Source organism: Heterodontus francisci, chromosome 4 (genome assembly GCF_036365525.1).
Source record: "Heterodontus francisci isolate sHetFra1 chromosome 4, sHetFra1.hap1, whole genome shotgun sequence".
NCBI lineage: Eukaryota > Metazoa > Chordata > Chondrichthyes > Heterodontiformes > Heterodontidae > Heterodontus > Heterodontus francisci.
The window spans coordinates 201201046-201222563 of record NC_090374.1 but is presented as its reverse complement, the minus strand read 5'-3'; the positions used below and the strand labels follow the sequence as shown (position 1 = coordinate 201222563).

General features: G+C 42.4%; 1 protein-coding gene across 11 annotated transcripts in view; it reads left to right on the top strand.

The window, feature by feature from the left end:
• Positions 1 to 18668, top strand: part of LOC137369473 (nuclear factor 1 B-type-like) — a 335107-nt gene extending 316439 nt beyond the window's left edge. For 10 of the 11 annotated variants that reach the window (XM_068030747.1, XM_068030755.1, XM_068030749.1 and 7 more), the window contains one exon: positions 11588 to 18668. In XM_068030747.1, coding sequence (XP_067886848.1) covers positions 11588 to 11717 — 130 coding nt within the window. In that variant the 3' untranslated portion in view covers positions 11718 to 18668. The remainder of the gene's footprint in view (positions 1 to 11587) is intronic. The other variant, XM_068030753.1, reaches the window with a different exon arrangement.
• Positions 18669 to 21518: the final 2850 nt, after the last annotated feature.

The following is a 21518-nucleotide window of genomic DNA, read 5'->3' as shown; positions in this document are numbered from 1 at the left end:
GTAGAGAACAATAGCAAAGCCAACCACAGGCTAATTTTCCCCAGATGGGAGGTGAGAACTGCCTTTGTCGAGTCAAGGATTCCCAGTAGATTAAAACTTCAATTATTCAAACCACATTCACACCAATTCTGTTTAGTAAAGGCCATTTATTGTTAACCCTTGGAGATTATGTGGTGTAAACTTAATGTGGGTAATGTGTTCCTGGTGGTTACGTTTAGAAAGGCAATCCCTGAAGTTTACATCATTTTATTAAAAACTTGTACTGTGTCCTTTTGTCATGTTAGTTTTCTCTAATCTGATACTTCGACTAATTCTGGGGCTTCCTTGCCCCTTTTTCTTCTTTTTAAACCACCCTGCATCAGTAAGAATGTGTATATTGTTTGCACAATGCTGAATGAAATGAATGTAGAGGAAGAAGTAGGAAGATTGCAGAATTCTATCCATTTCCAATGATCTATCAAAGTTAGAACATGCTTGATTGTGGGATGATTGATACAGAATGGTTAATACTACAACCAAAGTTTCCTCTAAGCTACGTGGCTGTGTGGCCTTACAGCAATTGGGAATGTGCCTCAGAACTAAACAGGCCACGGAGAGCAAAGTTCCCATTAAGATGCGCGCACGAAAGTTTGCACGTCAATCTTAAAGGGACTGTGCAGTGCAACAAACTGACCACGCACGACAAACATAGCTTAGAGGGAACACTAGCTACAGCTCTTTAAATGCTAATGAGGTCACTGTAGACAGCTCTCGGTTATTGTGTGTTCATAAATCAAGTAACAGCTTTAACAATGGCAAATTTTTTGACCTGGTAAGTAGTACAGTATAATTTTGGTTATTTTTGAATTGCAGCTTGGGTACGTCAGCCAAAAAAATTGGACAATTCTGTTTAAGAGCTTATTTCCTTCTGAAGGAACAAAAGTATTTGGTGTTCATATTGCCTATCCTAGCTCTGCTAGATATGTCATAGATGAAGGTTGTTCAGTACCTGGCCTTTCTTATATAAAAAGAGTAAATGATTACGTTTGCACACTGTTAACGTTCTGAACCTTCAGAAGTCAACGTGATACTGAGACGTTTCAAAACTCATTGAAACAGATTTTTTTTTTTGCTGTTAGACTTCTTAACATAATTTGTTTGTTTGCTGTTAAGGACTTTGAGCAATAGAGATTTGACACATCATAGAATCATAGAATGATACTGCGCAGAAGGAGGACATTTGGTCCACTGTTTTGTACTTTCTAGAATTTTGAAGGTAAATTAAGCAAGTGACATTCTAAATATGGCCTCACCTATTTCAGTTTATAGTGAAACACACTTGAGATGTATCCGCTGGACTTGATTAGTTTGATTGACAAACTTCAGTTTAGAATATGAGATTTTTAGGAATAGAAAGTGACTATTTTTGACAGATTAACCCCTATTCCACCAACTCATCGTATCCTTCAGATCACTTCTGTCTCAAGAAGGCTATTAACTGTCTCTTAAACTCATTGGCTCGTGCCCACACCCCACCATGCTTCAAATTTAACTTTTTTGTCCCTGTGGTTATAGCCATCATGGCCTTGTCCCTCCCTATTTCAGGAACTCATCCAGCAATATAGCCATTTCACCCCACCCTCCAAACTGCCCGAATTCTCTATTCCTCTGACTCTGGTCACTTGTTCTTTTCCCCCTCCCCATGCCTCACCATTAGTAGTTGTGCCTTCACCCACCTAGCCTCCATGTTCTGGAATTCCCTTTGTCAATTCTCTCTACCTCCTTCTTACTCGATACTCTCCTTAAAACCCCTCTTCATTAACCAGGCTTTCAGTCAGCGATCCTATTATCTCTTTTGTTGGCTCAGCATCTTCACCTCTGCATTAATAATGCTGTATAATTTCATGCTTTCCCCACCATTACCTTATCTGGGTATTTATTTCTCAAGTCTCTTACTCTTAGGAGAAAAAGTCCTGCCTAATTTTTCATTTTACTCCTAATTTTGAACTTGGTTTACGCTTGGTAATTGCACTCCTCATCATAATGTACAATTTATTAGGATCAACTTTGTAAATTCCTTTCATGATATTGAAAACGTTCAAGTAAGTCACCTCAAATTTTCTTCTTGCCCAAAGAAACTAAGTTGAAATTCCTTAATCTTTCCTCATAGCTTAAATTTCTGATACACTGAATCATCTTCACTAACGGATGCCTAATCATTGTAGATATATATTTCATGTTTCAACATGCATCACTTTAGCTACCCACATTAAAATCCTGCCACCTGTCTGCATAATTTGTCTGCATTTATCAATGCTAACAATCTCCCTTACACTATTTACCTGGGCATGTCTGAATTTTTTTAACAATAATGGAAGTTTCCTCCTTTCATGTTGCTAATGAATAGTGTGATTTTTATTTTATTCTTGCACGGGATGTGGGCATTGCTGGCAAGGCCAGCGTTTGTTGCCTGTCCCTAATTGCCCTGGAACTGATTGGCTTGCGAGGCCATTTCAGAGGGCAGTTAAGAGTCACATTGCTGTGGGTCTGGAGTCAAATGTAAGTCAGACCAGGGCAGCAGATTTCATTCCTTAACCAGATGGGTTTTCATAACAATTGATAGTTTCATGGCACCATTACTGAGTCTAGCTTTCAGTTCCAGATTTTTATTAATTGTATTTATTAATTAATTGAATTTAAATTTCACCAGTTGCCATGGTGGGATTTGAACCCATATCCCCAGGGCATTACCCTAGGTGTCTGGATTACTAGTTCAGTGACATTACTACACCACCATCTCCTCTCTGACTGGCTAGTGATTCACCCCCAGATATTTATGATTACTTTCTGCTTTCTGTTACCAAGTCAGTTTTCAGTCTGCTTAGATAATTTTCCATTTGTTCCATAACTCTTAATCTCCTTTAAAGGCTGTGAATGCAGAAGTTTATCAAATATCTTCTGGAAAGCCAAATAAATTCTGTGCAACGACTAGCCCTCATCCATTGATGTAGTTAGCTCCTCAAAAAATTTCTCTGGATTAGTGAAACATGACCTCTGCTTCTAAATCCATACTGACTATTCCCTTTGAGCTCAGTATTCTTCAGAAAAACATTGATGCCATCTTATAAGTTGTTCTTGAACATATTTCCCACTATGGATGTTAGGCTAATTCTGCAATTCAGGTAAGAATTAGATTAAGAATTGGTTTCCTCCAGTACTCAGCTCCATATTAAATATTAATCAAAGTATCATCTAGTTATTCAGTTATTTGCTTAAGAATACAATGCTTTATCCCTTCTAATCTAGGTGTCCAGTAGACACATTTCTCTTCAGTTTCTTTCTAACATATGCTTTACTGACCTCAACATGTTGTAGATTCCTTAGGTAAAATGATTGGATCTGGTATTTGTCCACAGTTTCCTTTAGTGAAGGCTGATGTGAACAGTTTTCTTCAACATTTTAATCAGTTATTGATCTTCTATAATATTTATACTTTGCTTATCCTTCAAAGGGTCTACCTGGTGTTTAACATTCTGTCTACTTCTAAGTGTATTCTTCTGACTGTGTTTTACCAGCTCTAATCATTTTAATTGTCCTCTACTGACTTCAGTGCAGTTTCCATTCTCCACTACATTTGATACTTTCCATCAGAAAACCTTGCCTGCTACAGAATCCACCACAAACCTCACGAAGAAGTTGGTGCTATAGGTGAAATTGCTCAGCTCAAATTAGCAAAGAATGTGTTAATGCATTCATATAACAGATAATTATTATTAGAGTTAATCTCATAACCATTAAAGTTTTCTTTCATAGAGTCTTGAACAACTATGCTAATTTTGGCTTCAGCCTTTATTTAAAAGCCTCATCGAGTAGTGATTATGGTGACCTAATAGTTCACTCACTTTTTTTAATACTTATTCTTGGGATATAGTAGTAGCTGGCAAGGCAAGAATTTATTGCCTATCTCTAGTTGTCCTTCAGAAGGTGGTGATGGTCCGCCTTCTTGAACCGCTGCAGTCTGTTTGGTGAAGGTGCTGCCACAATACCGTTAGAGTTCCAGAATTTTGATGTATTGACGTAGGAATGGTGATATATGTCCAAGTCGGGATGGTGTGTGGCTTAAAGGGAAATTTGGAAGTGATGGTGTTCTCATGTACCCATCTTTGTAGGTGGTGCTCATGAGTTCTGCATTCTCGCTATTCAAGACAGGAGGGAGAGAGAAAACAGGGGACTACAGGCCAGTTAGCCTGACATCACTCATCGGGAAAGTGCTGAAATCTATAATTAAGAAAGTCTTAACATTGCACATAGAAAAGGATAGTATGATTAGAACAAGTCAACATGGTTTTAAGAAAAGGAAATCCTGTTTGACAAATGTATTAGAGATTTTGAGGATGTAACTAGTAGGGTAGAAAAAGGGGAACCAGTAGATGTAGTATACCTAGATTTCCAAAAGGTATTCAATAAGGTGCCACATAAAAGGTTAATACACAAGATAAGGGCTCATGGAGTTTGGGGTGATATATTAGCATGGATAGAGGATTGGTTAACAGACAGGAAGCAGAGAGTAGGGATAAATGGGGCAGTTTCAAGTTAGCAGGCTGTAACTCGTGGAGTATACAGTAAATGGCAGGACCCTTAGGAGTATTGACAGGCAGAGAGATCTGAGCGTACAGGTCCACAGATCACTGAAAGTGGCAACGCAGGTGGATAAGGTAATCAAGAAGGCATACGGCATGTTTGCCTTCATCGGTCAGGACATAGAGTATAAAAATTGGCAAGTCATGTTGCAGCTATACAGAACCTTAGTAAGGCCACACAAGGAATATTGCGTACAATTCTGGTCACCACACTACCAGAAGGATGTGGAGGCTTTGGAGAGGGTACAGAAGAGGTTTACCAGGATGTTGCCTGGTCTGGAGGGTATTAGTTATGAGGAGAGGTTGGATAAACTCGGATTGTTTTCACTGGAACAACGGAGGTGGAGGGGCGACATGATAGAGGTTTACAAAGTTGAGTGGCATGGACAGAGTGGATAGTCAGAAGCTTTTTCCCAGGGTGCAAGAGTCAGTTACTAAGGAACATAGGTTTAAGGTGCGAGGGGCAAAGTTTAGAGGGGATGTGCGAGGCAAGTTCTTTACACAGAGGGTGGTGAGTGCCTGGAACTTGCTGCCAGGGGAGGTGGTGGAAGCAGGTACGATAGCGACGTTTAAGAGGCATCTTGACAAATACGTGAATAGGATGGGAATAGAGGGATACGGTCCCCGGAAGTGCAGAAGGTTTTACTTTGGACAGGCATCAAAATCGGCGCAGGCTTGGAGGGCTGAATGGCCTGTTCCTGTGCTGTACTATTCTTTGTTCTTTGTTCAGTGCTAGGGCCTCAGCCATTTACAATCTATGGGGGGAATTTTATGCATAGCCCCGTGGTGGGTTTGGAGGTGGGGAGAGCATAAAATTGGCTAGGGTGGTGCGGGGGGAGAGTTCCCGCCACCAACTTGTCTCCGCCAAAATTTAGTCCAGGTGAGAAAGCCTGTGAGCAGCTGCCAATTGAGGCCCTTAACTGGGTAACTAACCCCCAATTAAGGGCCTCTTCCTGCCATAGCCACAATTAGCCATGCCTGAACAAGGGACCCAGCATCGGGAAGCGGGGGGGGCCTGCTGAGGGCTACCCCCTTTCCCTTGCTGCCGACCCCCCCTGACTCCCCGATGAGACCCCTCATGCCCTGACCTACCCGAGGCTTGGCTACAGCGATGCACCCCGGCCTCCAAGATGGTCACTTCCAGCAGCAGCCACAGCCTCCACGGTGGTATTGCAGGTGCTGACCTCTGATTGGCTGGCAGCTCTTCAAGGGTGGGACTTCCGGCGATGGGCTCCTCGATCCTATGGAAGGCCTGCCGTTGTCTACTGCTGTGGTTGAGGTCGCAGATCAGTGTACTGGAGTGCATCGAGCAATTGTGAGACATTACTGCAGTAAAGGAATTGGTTCTGAACAACATTACCAGAGCTCAAGATGGGTAAGACAATGGGCTGTGACAGCCTGCACCATAGGTTGTTCAAAGGTGTCAGTGGAGATAGCAGATGCTCTGGCCACACTTTTCCAGTCTCCTTCAATATACAAATTGTGCCATGAGAGTGGCGAGTAGCCAACATAACACCTTTGTTTAAGAAGGGAGGGAAGGAGCCGGGTAACTATAGACCAGTTACTCTAAAGCCAATTGTGGGCAATCCCATAGAATCAGAATCAATGAGGAAATTAGTAAGAATTGAGTCGGGTATAGTAACGTTTTGGTTATGTTACAGAATGAGCAATCCAGAGAATTTGAGAATTTCAGTTCAGTTTTAAAAATCTGGAATAAAAAGCTGGGGCCTGGATTTTAAAGCCTCTCTGCCGTCGGGAACGGTGGCAGGGGAGCAATGAAGATTGCAATGGTTGAAGCCCGCCATCAGGCCCCATACCGATCTCTGCGGCGGCAAGTCCTCGTGGCAGCCACCACTCGGCTACGGGACCGGCATTAAAATATAATGCCTACTTACCATGCAGGCCACAGCGATTCTGCTAGCAGGCTGGTATCTTCATTGTGGCAGCTGACAATGCCACACCTTCGAATCCCCATTGGGGGAAACGAGGCACGACACCTGTGGGGAGGGGGGAGGAGGTGTTTTTCTCTGTACGGGAGTGGGGGAGTGGGGTTAGAATGCGTGGGATTGATTGGGGTGGGGGTGTTGATGGGAAGGGGTTAAGGACAAAGGTTCGGAACTTTGGGGGTGGGGGGGTGGTCAAATTTTCAAGGTAAGCATTCCGGGGGGCGGGGGGGTGGGGAAAGGGCAGGAATGTTGTGATATGCCGTTGTCAGGGAGGGGTTGGGGGGCTGGTTTGAGAGTGCATGGAAAGGTTATTGTATTTCTTTTTTAAAAACTTTTGAGTAACTGGCCCTTTAAATTTCAAATGCTCATTGAGGACTGTAAGCCCTTTAAGAATGGTGCCAGCACCTGCGCATTGGCGCCGGATGCCATTGCCGGCGACGGCTTGCCCGCCCCCTCCATGTGATCAGGGGGAGCCGGCCGCCCTGGACATGGTAATGAGCTGCCGCATTTGGAATCACGGCGGCTCCGTGATGGGTTCCCCGTGCGTGCGGGCCGCATTTTTTTACGCATGCTGCCTATCTCGGCGGCGGAGTCTTAAAATACAGCCCCTGGTATCAGTAAAAGTGATCATGAAGCGATAGCATTGTCATGGAAACACAGCTTGTTTATGAATTCTTTCGGAAAGTAACCTGCTGTCCTACTTGATCTGGTCTGTATGTGACTTCAGTCCCACACCAAATATGGTTGACTCTTAACTGCCCTTGAGCAAAGCACACAATTGTCACAATTGTATCAAACCACAACAAATGTTGACGAAAAAGACACCCAAGGCGTGGGCAATAAAAGCGGGCTTGCTGCATCCTGAGAATGAATTACTAGGTTAATCAAGCATAGGCAGCAAAGATTTGTTCATGAAGATTAAAATAGAAAATGTTGGAAGTAGCAGACCTGACAGCATTTGTGGAGAGGGACACAGAGTTAACGGGCTGAATTTCCCCAGCCCTTTGGAGATGGGTTGGGAGGTGGGAATGCTGGCAATATGGTGGGGGAAGGCATTGGGAGAGGAGCCTGATGTCTTCGAGCTGCCATGCCATATTGCCAGTAGCAGGAATCTTAGCAGCGCGGCCCCCCATTGGGCGGCCAATTGAGCCATGTAAGGGCCCAATTAAGGGCCACTTTCCACCTCTGTGGACATTTTGCCTGCGTCAGGAGGTAAACCCTGGCGACCTCCCAGTGGGTTCCGGGGGGGATGGTGGGTGCTCCATGGCCCACTTCAGGCCCTCCAGTGGCAACGGCCATTCCCACGCCTGTTGCCACCACTGCAAATAATCCCCAGCCCAAACCCCGAGGGCCGAGGCCTGCTTGCCAGGCACCGGCTTGCTGAGGAAAACTTATCTGCCTTTGAGGGTGTATTGGATTGAGGTGCTCTCTCCCTTATGCTGCAACCTCAGCAGTGATGATGCTGAGTTGTTGGCCCTCTGATTGGTCCTCAATTGTTAATTGGCCACTGCTGGCAGAATGTTCCCCCAGGGTCCTGCTGCCCACGAGCACAGGGTTGGCTCCTGCTTTCAGCTCCGGTAGTGGGACTTCTTCAGGGCTGACAGAATTTGGCCCCATGTTTCAGGTTGTTGATATTTCAGTAGAACTAACGGGATTTCCAGCATTTTCTGTTTTTACTTCAGATTTCCAGTATTCTGCTTTTTTTAATGGAGAGCTGTGTTTGACAAACATATTAGAGATTTCCAAAGTGACTGATTGAATAGATAAATAGAATGTAGTAGATGACCTATAGATACATTTTCAGAAGGTGTTCAATAAATTGTTTCACAAGAGGTTTGTTAGAAAATATAGGTGTGCGGTATAGGACAAAACGTAGCAGCAAGGACAGAAAATTAGCAGAAAAGTTAGGATAAATGGATGTCACTTGGATTTGAGACGGGGCAGTGTTAGGTCGAATTTTGTTTCAGTGTATGTTCATCATTTGGACTTGGGTATAGGGAACACTACCTGAAAATGTGATTGTTTGCCAAACCTCTGACTTTTGTGCAATGAGGAGGAGTGTTAAAAAAAAAAGCTTTCAAGAAGACATAGACAGATTAGTAAATGGGCAGATCAGTGGCAGATGCAATTTAATATAGGTCAATGTGTGGCTATATGCATTGGGAGAAAAACAAGGAATGGGAATTTACACTCAATAGAAAGATGTTGAAGGACATGTCTGAGCAGAGGTACATATGGACTGGAATTTTATCAGCTTTCTGGAGATGGGCTGGGCGGTGGGAGAGCTTGTAAAATGGTGGCGGAAGGCCTCGGGCAGGAAGTCCAATGTCTTCCCCTCGCCACAGGATATTCCCAGAAGCAGAAACTTCAGCGGCACAACCAACCGGAGGCGAGCGGCCAATTCAATTAAATGACTAATTAATGGCAACTTTACACCCCCAATGGCATTTTACTGGCACCAGGATGGGCCGCTGCCGCATGGAAAGACCGCCAGGTGTAGTGAGGCAGCTTCCCAGCAGCTTCTTGGGGTGGCGGCGACCTTCCTTTCTGGCCATTCCAGGGCCCATGCTCATGGCCGCCCCGCAGCTGTGACACCGCCGCTGTAGGGTTCATCCTCCAGTTGCTGGGGCCTCCCTGCCTGACCCCGGCACATTAAAAATAATTGCTTCCCCTCCCTTCAAGGGCACCTCAATATAGAGGCACCCTCTCTTTCCCCTTGCAGCCTCAGCAGCGGCCTCCTCTATTGGTGGCACTGCCAAGCTTGCAGAGCTGGTAGCCCTCTGATTGGGCTGGCAGCTTGCAGAGGCAGGCCGCCAACCTTAATTGGACGGCGGTCTCAGTGGTGGCCTCTTAATCAGCTGCTGCCAGCCCTGACCACCCCTGCAGTCCCGACATTCACCCGCACTGGTTTGGGACCCGCTTTCCTTGATACAGGTAAAATTCAGCCCCATTTCAAATACATAATTCCCTGAAACCATGATTACAAGTAGATAAGTCATAACAAAGGCCAACAGAGTATGTGTGATTTAATAACTAGGAGTGTAGAATAAAAGAGCAAAGTAATAATGACATATTTGTACAAAAATTGATTAGACCAGAGTTCAATTACTAAATGTAGTTTTGTGTGTCCTATTATAAAATGCATGAAAACCATAAACAGCATACAACAGATGATACCAGAGATGGAAAACCAGTTATGAACAGAGATTAAGGAACTGAGGGTATTTCCACTGGGAAGAGAAGGCTAAGAATAGAATTAATAGAGGTGCTTTAAATTACGCAGCGTTTTCTAGAGTGAATGGGAAAAATTACTTCCTCCGATTGGATATCAGTGACAACATGTTATCCATTTCAAATCGTCACTAAGAGAGTGAGAAGAGAGATTAGGAGAATTTTTCGATGCAGAAAATTGTTGGTGCATAGATTGCTCTGCCACAGGGAGTTGTTGAATCTTTTAATGGGGAATTGGAGAAATATTTGAGCAGAGGAAGGTACAGGTCTATGGGAAGAGAGCAGAGAGTGGGATTAGAGTTAAATTGATCTGACAAAGCACTGGCACAGACATGATGAAATAAATATCCTCGTTCTGTGCTGTAAACCTTTTACAATTCAAGAGAATAAGGTTTACAAAATTAGTATTAGTTATGTGGCTTTACAAATTCTTCAAAATGAATGTGAAGGATTTTGTCCTTTATTATAGCTAAATATCATAGTTAGTGAATTGTTATCCTTTCCTTCGACACCAGCTGATAGAAGTATTTAAACTGATTTTAAAAGATGTGTTGAAACTTTTCACTTCAGTAGCTGAACAGATGGTCATTGAAGTAAACATAGAAAATGCTGGAAATATTCAGCAGACCAGGCAGCATCTGTGGAGAGAGAAACAGAGTTAATGGCTGGAATCTTACGGTGGGCAGAGGGTGGTGGGGGCGCCTGTTCACCAGCCGGAAAGTTGGTGGTGAGCCCGCCTCTGCTGGGCCTGGGGATCCAGATCGGATTTTACTTCCCCAGGCCCTCAATTGGTCTTGGGCGGGACTTCCACCTCATTGAGGCAGGAGGTCCCGCCTAATGGCGCTGCTGGCCAATCAGTGGGCCGGCAGCTCTACGTCCCAGCAGCGCCATGGGGAGCGGTGGCCACTGCTGGGACTACACCCAGCTTCAGGATGAAGATGAAGGACGGCCCCGGAAAATAGTAAGTTTTTAGGGCCTCGCTGGGGACAATTGGTCAGACCCCGGCGAGGCAAGGTGGGCGGGGGAGTGCTGTGCATTGGGGCCGGTTGGGACTTCGGGGGCGGCCCTCCATGGGGCACAGGTTGCCCAATCAGGAGGGCCCCTCCCCCCCACAAGCCTACCAGAAGGCCACCTAGTTTCATCAGGCGGGCTTTCTGAGGCCTCAGCCACCCGTCTGCCAAGCGTAAAATACCAGTGCCAGTTAATTGGCCACTTAAGGGCCTTGATTGGCCTGTGGCAGGCGGGCTGTTTCTCGCCACTGCCACCCTGCCTAAATTGGCAGTGGAGGCAGGAGCAGGTCGGGAAGGGGCCCCCCCCCCAGCCTCGCACCCCATTTTACGCACCCCTGCCACCAGCTCGCTCTTTTGGGGGGGCGTAAAATTCCGGCCAACGTCTCAGATCAATGACCTTTCATCAGAACTAAGGTCTATTGAGATGGTTCATTAGAACTCAAGCTTATTGAGATGGTTATGTCTAAATAGGAATGAATATTGCCAGTATTAGCAAGAAATCACTTAATGTATTCATGTCACATTCCTTTGTACTTCAATTTAGCCAAGGTATTAGCCCAGTTAAAATAAACAGTTCAACGCCTGTATTAAAATAGCAGTCAAAGAAATATATAAAAACATGCATTAGGCTGTTCTAATCAACGGTAATTTTGAAGATATTACTTTAATTTTTGATATGACTGTACATAAACCAAGTAGGTCAATTGATTAAACTTGTATTAAATTTACAATCCTGAAATAAGCTGTATTAATTTATTTCTGTGTTTCTTTTGCTCTACAGTCCTGGTACTTGGGCTAGTTTGGTCCCATTCCAAGTGTCAAATGGGACTACCATCCTGCCAACCAATGTTCAGAATTACAGTTTAAACTTCATCAGTGAACCCTTCCTGCAAGCGGAAACAACAAACTGAAGACAACAAAGATCAAAAGTTATCTCTGGATCAAAAAGAACGTCTTCAGAAACACAGACAAGTGATTGCTGCGCTCACAATCACCAATTTCTTGCAAGCTTAAAATCTGCATAAATGGTATTTCATCAGTGATACTAAGAGGGTGATTTTAGTACTTGGATGTGAATTAACACATCATGTCCAAGCAACCAGCCTTTATTGAACAATGGGATCCACTAGGGGACAGTTGTTTAATTTCCAGATCTGACAAACTTAATACACTTATTAGCTTTTAGATGTTTAAGAGTTTGCATGTTTAGGCAATTAGTGGGGTTCAGGTATCTATTTTTTTCACTCAGTCCAAAAGTAGTAAAACTACAGCCCAGTCCTCCTGATTGCTGAGGTTTGACTTGTAGGATAAAAGCTGGGTGAGGAATGTACATGTAATTTTGTGTTTTCTACAAACTGTTGTCTGAGGGGACAAAAAGCCCACAAAGCACACAATTAGTCTATGCACACTATGCTACTGCAGAAAAAAAACAAAAAGACTTAGATGCAGTTTAACTGGATTTAGGTTTGATGATTGGCTCACAAACTGTTTCTTGTCACTGAACCCTTTTTCCTTTCACTTTTAATGCTTAGTATGCAGATCTGAACAGAACAAATTTGATACAAGACAGCATTTGGAAAAGCACCATTGTGTAGTTTTAAGCAGTAATAGTCCCTCAAAGTTTCAGATGCTTTGCAACCATCTGAATACAAAAATGAAGCTCACTGATATTTTTATGTTGCCCTTAAAATGTCAGTAATTCTTAAAATAAAAACACTTAAGAGGCAAGTGCAATTTAACATATCTGATTGAGGGGATTAATGTAAGTCCTTGTGCCCTAGGACTCTAAATTGAGGGGATGTAATATAACCTTTAAATAATTCTGAACAGTTTTTTTTCGTCCCCTAAGAATGTGCATTAATTAAGGAAAAAAATGAAAAATAGACACATCCTGCTGTGACATGCTTGCTTAGGAAGGCAATTAAACAGAATTGAAAATACTGCACTTGATTCCTTGTACTCCATTACCTCTGTGGAGTTTAAAAATATATAATATATATGTATCAGGTGTGTCAGGAAAAAAAAGCATGGCATAAACAGTTTCCAAGAACACAGACATTGAGGCGAATTGGTGTCTCATGCAGGGTGTTGGTGATCAGCACCGTAGTTTACAAATCAATGGCGACAGGGATGCAGCCGCTAAGTTTTTCGCACTCTACTGAGTAAACACTATTTTTAATCACAGGGTGCCGAGTAATGCATGGTGCTTTTCTTGCACAGTTAGCCTTGCTATCCGCCTGATAGTGCTAGTGGCAGGACTCCAGTGTGCATGGCAAGTCAATTTTGCCTCTTCTGTTTCTCTGTAACTCTAATAGATCTATCCTTGATTTGCACGAAGTTATATAGTCCACATTACGTGCCTTGCCTTTGAAATAAAACAGTGACATCACTGCACACGTTTGCTGCATATATTATAGCTCATCCTATGAAATCTACCATTTGTATGAAAAAAATTATTTTGTACTCCAGAGGACAGTGTGACATCACTAATTGTCAATATTCAAATACTTTGACTTTGTTATCTCATTTATAAAGCATATCATGGCTGTGTATAGTTGGTGCTTAAAATTTTTAATCAGCCAGTAATATTTTTCAGTATTTTTGGCAAGTTTTTTCTATTAATCTTTCATGTTTTTCATCTTTCAATTACTTGTTTGGGGATTTTTGAACTTGTAAGAATTATGCAATACCAAGTTTTGTCTAAATAGGTAAAGCTTTTAGCTATATTGATTATCACAAGTTAGTACGCAGATTAGCTGATGTAAGCTTTTTTTCCATTTTAATTGACCAAAGTTGGTGCTGCTTTCTATGCAGTATGATAGGTCCTTACATGATGGTTAGGGGAGGATGTTTTGGGGAGGGGGGACTTTTCTTTAAGAGGAACTCTACTGCACAGCTGTGGAGCATAATGCCATTTGCCAGACACAGGCTGCAAAGTAACTTCTGTCTATTGTGACAAACTTTCAACTTGGTCCTTCTATTGACTTTCCACCTGGGGTGCAAGATGAACTCATTGAATTAAAAAAATATATAAAAATGTTGTCATTTTCACTGGAGACAGGCTTGACTTGAGCTTCAATATTTATTGAGGAGCTGCGATTTTCTCTTGTGAAAATTTACTTTGGCAGAGCTGTATCTCTCTGCTGACCCCAAAAGCCAGAAGCAGAACTATGAGTCTTAAATCTTCCTTTCGCAGTCCAGCACTATTGACTCAACAAGGCTGTTTTTCCTCTTTGCCCCTGGAGGTAAATCATTGTATCCAGTCAGGAACTAGTCAGTAGTGATTTACAGATGAAATTATCCTACTTTTGCTTCTCGGGTGCTGCGCTCAATTAAAAAAAAATGGTGAATCTCTTCCAGTGTCCCACAGGACATCATAATTTGACTTCTTAAGGATATTGACTTTTATTTTATCCATATCATCAGTTGCTGATTGTTAAGTATTTGCCAATTCAATGAAAGGCCTAATGATCAAGAACAGCAAAAATTCCAGCTTGACTTGTAAACTCAATGTGGTTTGAAATATAACTTTAAATATTTTAAACAAAGGCATTGTTTATTACCCCTACACATCATACATTGAAGAGGGTTAGATGCAAGTCTATAAGTTATTTGATTGGAATCACGTACTCCCAGAAAGCATGAATATACAAATCTCAAGGTTAATATTTTTTAAATGTATCTGAATCTAGTGCTTTCCAAATAAACCCTAGTTAACTGGTATGCTGAAGAACTTGCTTCAATCTGTTTTGTGAGAAGGGAGGTGTTGCCCCCTAACATAATGAGAAGGAGGTTTCTTGAGAACTAACTTAAAGAGATGGGAGGGGTTTGCAACTCAAGTCAAGTCTCTGCTCTCCTCCTTCACCAGGATGCCAATTCTGATCAATTGAAGCCACCCCGTTCTATATGCACTGTTTCTGCCTTTTGCTAAAGTGCTTTGCAGTCTTGGCAATTGGTATTGCCACTGAGGTGCATTTCCCAGCAATAGATTGGGGGGGGGAAAAAAAGAAGCAGTGAAGGAGACTTGTATTGAAAAAAAAAATCTGGCAAAAATAAATAACTATAGCAATAGCTGTGGGAGTATGATTCAGGCACGGCAGCTCAGTGAATAAGTGTTAGTAGATTTGTTATGGTTGTGTAATGTGAGGGGAAACTAAGAGGGGTCTTGAAAATGAGCCACCTGCCTTGCAGACTAATTTGTACACTGTATAGTTTTGTTAAAAACATTTTAAAGTAATTACCCTTTTTTGTAATGCTAACATTTTTTAAATGAGTTAATTGGGGGAAGAAATGATTACACTGGCTTTTGAAAGACCAGTTTATTATGCCATTTTTAAGAGAAAGAAAATCCTGTCTGGAAACTGGACTTGAGTTAAAACTCTCCAGTTACCTAATTTATATATTAAAAAAAAAAGACTGTCCGTATGGTGAGCTTGTGTATTCCTATACTTAAAAAGTGTAGGTTCCTAATTTTTAATCCAGTTTTAAATGGAGAAAAGTTATATTTTATGAAGGTTATTTTGTTGTATTTAGTGTTGAAAAAGTTGGTTTTCAGAAACATTTCATAATGTCAGAAGGAATACTGTCTTTTTTAAGTGTGTATGGCCTCCAGTAAAGGTTTGTGTGAGTTTAAGTGTTGGTATTTATAATTAGAGTGAAAGTGCGCAAGGGGTTTGGCAACAAATCCAGTACAGGCATCTCACCCAATGAATGAACCCAGATAGGATTCCTGATTGATCTTCTGCAGTGTTGAAATCCACTGCAGTACTAGGGGGACCTACCTGGGGGACTCTTGGCTGTGGCACTGATAAGGATTTTGTTTTTGTTGCACACCACTGCATTTGCACTTGCACCATACAAAGATTACGGAAAGATATCCCATATACAGTGTACAGTATTCTGTGTTTGAAAGGACAATGCAATGTTGCTGGCAGTTAGGTCCCAAGACAGATACCAGACACGGTTTACATATTCCTGTTAAAGTCTGCTGCAGATAGTAACCAGCTGTGTGCTGAATGGATCTTCTTCCATTTTGATAGCAAAATTTGGACCCGCTTTTCTTTAATGTGTAGCATATGCAAGTTCAGTAAAAAGAAACTATATGAAAACTGAAGAAGAAAAGTGCTGATTAACTCTTTCATATTTGCACTTTTTAAAAACTAATTCCCCACTTACCTTGCAAACTAATTAGTTCTTGAATTTTATTTTATTTTCCAAGCATGCAGTTGGCAACTAGACAGGCTTCACTGGAATATGCAGCAGGACAGGCTACATCATTGGTTTTAATAAAATAAAAGAAAGCCCAGACCACGGATGCTGCTTTCTTTTGATCTGTATGATGGCATTTGCACTAGTATCCTCTCGGGGGCGAGAGGGTTCGACGTAGATGCCATGGCAGCAACTTCTTGTACTGTTTCCATCCCACAGCACTTTTGCCACATTGTTAGTAGTTAAAGGGGACATGTTGGAAATGGTCAATTCTCACCTTTTTGTTGCAGTTTTTTCCTTACAAGATGTATTTAATACAAAAAAAAGAAAAAAAATATCTCTAGGTATGAGTCTCTGGAAATATCTGTGTTTTAAGACTTTACTGTATGTTTAAATTAGTAAAAATGGTCTCAGTGTCAGTGGTGACACTCACCTCCCCAAAAATGCCTCACTACTCTGATAAAAGCAGCATTTTCCAATCAAATCAGCTGTGAGTTAGGGTCAGTTGAATTTGTGTTCATTACAGACAATATGAGTTTTTATTTGGTAATTATAAACAATTGTGAAGGTCCTTCTGGTCACTTAGCTGAAATGACTGGCTTATGATGCAAGATACATTAGTATAATAGCAATAATAAGCTCCACTATAAACTATTGGCCAATAATATGTTGCAGAGTGTAGGTTAGTCACAGCATTTGCTCTTGGTCCATGGTATTATCTACTTGTAATAAAAACAGAAATGCTGGAAACACTTAGTGTCTGTGAAAATGTTACTGTTTCAGCTATAACCCTTTGTCAGATGTGTGGGGAAAGGTTATACTTGAAGTGGTCCTTTGTTAGAGTTCTGGAGAAGGGTAAAACCTGAAAAAGCTCATAGTCTGAGTTCTGATATTCTCATCAGTGTTTCCACATTTTCTATTTTTCTTTCCGGTTTCCAGCACCTGCAGCATTTTGATTTTTGTTTTATTATCAGCTTGTAATGCACACATTAGTAGGTTCTAAATTAAATTTGCACAGTGATGATCCACTGCAAATGCCTAGAAATTCTTTTTTAAAAAAACTCAAAAAGACAGTGCTTTTGTTTTAAGGACCCCCTTCATGGAATGACAGGAATCAAAATTTAGTTGTTGAAGAAAGCAGAATGTAGTAAAAAGTACATGGTTTGGAGAATTTTCAAATATTTTGTGTAGATGTGACATTCAGATATGTCTTATTAGTACTATTGGTTGGCATCTTACAAGTTTCATTCAATAAACCATATAAGTAAGTATAACACACACTAGATAGACTGCACCGTCACTAAGTAATCTTTTTTCTCCTCCAGAATAGTTAACAATACAGCAAATCTCAGCATCCCTTTTGCCTCCTAAAGTCACAGGGATAACTAGTCAGAATTAACACAAAGAGTAAGAAAATACTTTTCTCATGCTGCCTGATTAGACTGAAAAGTCCCAGCTTGCTATAGGATATGTGCCATCCACTGCAATGAAACTAGACATTTCAAACAAATTAAAAGCTGTTGCAGGGTCTTCATGCTTAAGAGGCAGCGGTCAGGTCCACTGACACTGAAACCACTTTCATCACGGAACTGTTGTGTTTCTAAAGAAATAGCATGATGCATTTTTATTATTGAAACTGTGCTGCAGGGACTGATGTGTATTATCAACTGAAGGAATCTTGTTACAGCCCTGGTCACTACAGGTATGTATGTTCCATAAAATGAGACCATGGGATGTTACATTGACTCATGTTAATGCAAAATAAGGATTCAAAACAAAAAAAGCAGCATTCGTTTACCAAAAATGTCAAACAAGCAGTGCCTGTTTAATCTTGCAGTCTCTGTTGAGTTCAGTTGTAAATCTATTCATTCAGACAACTTGTTTTCTGCAAAGTGATCCAACTCGCAGAATATAAGGGTAAATCCTGCCCAGCTGTCAGCTTCCATGAGCTTGTTTACCTGCTCCATATTCACAGAGGTGGTTACACGCATATACATATATTGCATTGATGTGTGTAACAGCCTGAAGTACCATTTAAGTCTTGACACTGCGCATTGTACAGATATTCTTTTCATTGGGAGTGTGGCTCCCAGTCAATCTGCAAAGAGCTCTTTCCAGATGGGAATTCTGAGAGGATTCTTACAATGTATTGTAAGAACTTTTTGAGGTATTTCTCTTGAGATCAACTTTTGTAGGACTGTGTGTTTCCATAGATACATGATGCTACATTTAGTACAGTAGTAGGTAACAAGTAGTCAGTAAGTGCTTGCTAGCCACACACCAGGGTTGTTCCATTTTGAAACTTGTAGGTTTTAGTCCCATGCATGCATCTATAGTTGCCAAAAGGAAAAACACAAAAAGGCTACTGTAATCACGACAGGCAGCGTTCCCTGTTGTGCTCTCTGTTTGAGTGCAGGTGCCTGGGATGGTTCAAAGCTGCTAAGATTTGTGCAAACAATCTGCCCATTACAGGGCCTAAGTCTTCACAAGTTTCAAACTGGTGTAAATTCAGCTTGACTTATGTGATTGTAACTGTTATATCCAGCCTATACTGCTAGCAGCTGCTCATACTGCAGTCAATTACTGGAAGTGGATATGTTTCCTATGCAAATAAAGAAAAAACAGTTTAAAAATAAAAATGAGCTATGCTACAATCATTGGTGTTCTGTCTCTTTGTTCACTCTCCTGAGTTGTTAAGTGATCTGGTTTCAGTGCAGTTGCACTGGTTAAAGTACTGTCGGATGATGAAGCTTCAGCATTTAAAACTGATATTAGACACAAAGCCAAAAGTAGCACTGCTGTTTCATGTTCTGACTGAAATCAATCTATCTGTTTTAGCCAAGCCTGTAATTGGATTGGCTGAAGCTTCATTGGGATCGAAGTTCTGCTTGGGCGGTGGCATTAAACGGTCGGTATCAAATCAGCCGCCCATTATACCCAGTGCCTGATACTCAGTTTTCATTGCCACACTGGGATTAACGATCAGGCATAAAAACAGAAAATGCTGCAAATACTCAGCAGGTTAGACAACATCTGTGCAGAGAGAAACAGAGGGCTGAATTTTATGCACCCTTGGGAGACAGTCTGGGAGGCAGGGTTACCCACAAAATAGGAAAGTTGGGGAGTGGAGCATGCATCACCTTCCTGACGCCATGCGATTTTGTTGGGGCGTGGAAGGCCCAGAGGCCAATTGAGGCCCTTAAATGGCCAATTAATAACCACATAAGGGCTTCTTCCCACCGCCACCGGTGTTTTCCCAGTGGCTGGTGGGAGTCCTGCCATGTGCGGAGGTTGCCCAGTAAAACAAGGCAGCCTCCCTGGGTGGGGAGCTCCTCCGTGGGCAATCTGTGGCCCACGGTGGCAAAGCCTGTCCCTCTGCAAACAACCCCCTCCCGCCCTCAACAGCCATCCTCCATCCTGCACTACCCCCATCTCACAATGCCTCCGCAGGACCTGCCGAACTGGCCTCGGTGAGCCCACCACACTTAACTGAGGTCCGGGGCTCCTAGTGGTGCTACCAGTGTGACTGGCAACTCTTGGGGGGGACCGCATCCCTCTCCTTAAAAAGATGGGAATCCCGACGGCGGGCAGTTAAGTTGCTACCCTCCGTGGAATTCTGTGGGGGGTCCAAAACAAGGCTGAGGCTGGGTCACCACCTGCCTTATGGCCTGTCACTGGGATCCCGCCATCTAGATAAAATTCAGCCCAGAATTTAACATTTCAGGTTTGTGACCTTTTCATCAGAACGCTAACTCTGTTTCTGTCTCCACAGATATTGCCAGACCTGCTGAGTATTTCCTGCACTTCTCTATTTTTATTTCAGATTTCCAGCATCTGCAGTATTTTGGTTTTGTATTGGTATAAAATTTCAGGCACTGCGTAAAATGAACGGCTGATCTGATACCATCTGAGTTGAATTCTTATTCAATTAAGTTTTTACAAAATTTCGGCAAAATTATGAACTTTTATTTACCCAATTGTAAACTTTGCATTCTTGGAAATTTCTGTTCAGACAGCCTGTCCTTCCTTATGATTTAATGTGACATGAGATAGTCATTGCAAAATCTCTATAGTAGGCACCCTTTAATTGTCCTGCTAGAAATCACACTATTGCTCTCCTCTCACACTCTCCCAGACAAACTGTTATTTTGTAATGGCCTGGAATTTGCAGTCACTGACTAAAGAACAGCATTTGTTCTTCACTACGCTGACAGCTGCCCACAGAGTTTTCGTGGGCTTTTATGCATAGGCATGCTGTCGTCGGTTGTCCGATTAAGCGCAATGCCCTCTGGGCATCTATACTGCCTGTGAATGGGGTCAGAAACAGTGTGGCTCTTCAACAAATCAGATTGGAGAAAGCTCCTGAGACACACAAACCAGTATAACCACACAAACATAAGCCAGAAATTAAAATTCGATTTAAATGAAGTACAGAGAGCATGATGAAGAGATGGAAAGAAAGATGGGATTAAGTGAAGAGAGATGAAAGACACCAGAAAAAGTTTCCTTTTAAATCTCCAAGGCTAATTAAATTCTGATGGAATGCGATTCTACATTTGTAAAATTACGTTTATAATGCTGCAATGGTTGTTTGGCACAATTTGACCAATTGTGCTGTTAAATATTCACTTACACCGTGCACCAATAGGAAGCATTCCAGCACTGAAAGATCGGCAGCTCCACCATCAGAGATGGGAGTTAATGTAGGTAGGAGAAGGAGACCTTTGAAGACCTATTAAAAATATATAATACAAAGTGACCACAACTTCCAGGCTGTCAGAGTGGAGGAGCAACCCGTCCACTGGATGGCCAGAGGCCATAGCTGTGGTCCTATGGATATGGCGGAAGCGGGGACGGGGGGTGGTTTCCTTGTAGGATAGAGCACCCTCCCCCCACACACCCCTGCCTCCCTAGTCTGTTGCCAGGAGGCATCCCTTAGTTGTGTTTCGGCTTCGGGGAGTGGATTGGCCCGCATACCGACTGGAAAATTCCTGTCCGTGTTGCAGAGTGGCTGAAATAAGCCCATTATGTAACCTGATTGGCTACCTGCCGCTTGCAGGCGGATCGCTGTCACCCAACACCCCTGATCCTCCCTGTTTCAAAATGGCTCGGAGGCAAGAACATGCTGGTAAACCGGCATGAAACCGAATGAAAATTCGGCCCCTTGTGTGCGCCATTTTGGTGAACACTTTAGCACAAGTGCAGGGAGCATCCACCGGAAACATGCAGTGTAGGCAGTTTGTGACATGAAGCAGTGTGTAATGCTGACTTTAAGCCAGTGCTGCTGCTTGGAACTTAACCTTTCAATGAATGACGTCTCTTAAACATGCGTTCAGCAGAAGGTGCTATTCAAAGGGATCATCAGCTGCTTACAGGTTAGTTAGGAACATAGGAGCAGGAGTAGGCCATTCAGCCCATTGAGCCTGCCCTGCCATTCAATATGATCATGCCTGATCATCCACTTTAATGCCTTTTTCCCACACTATCCTCATATCCCCTGATGT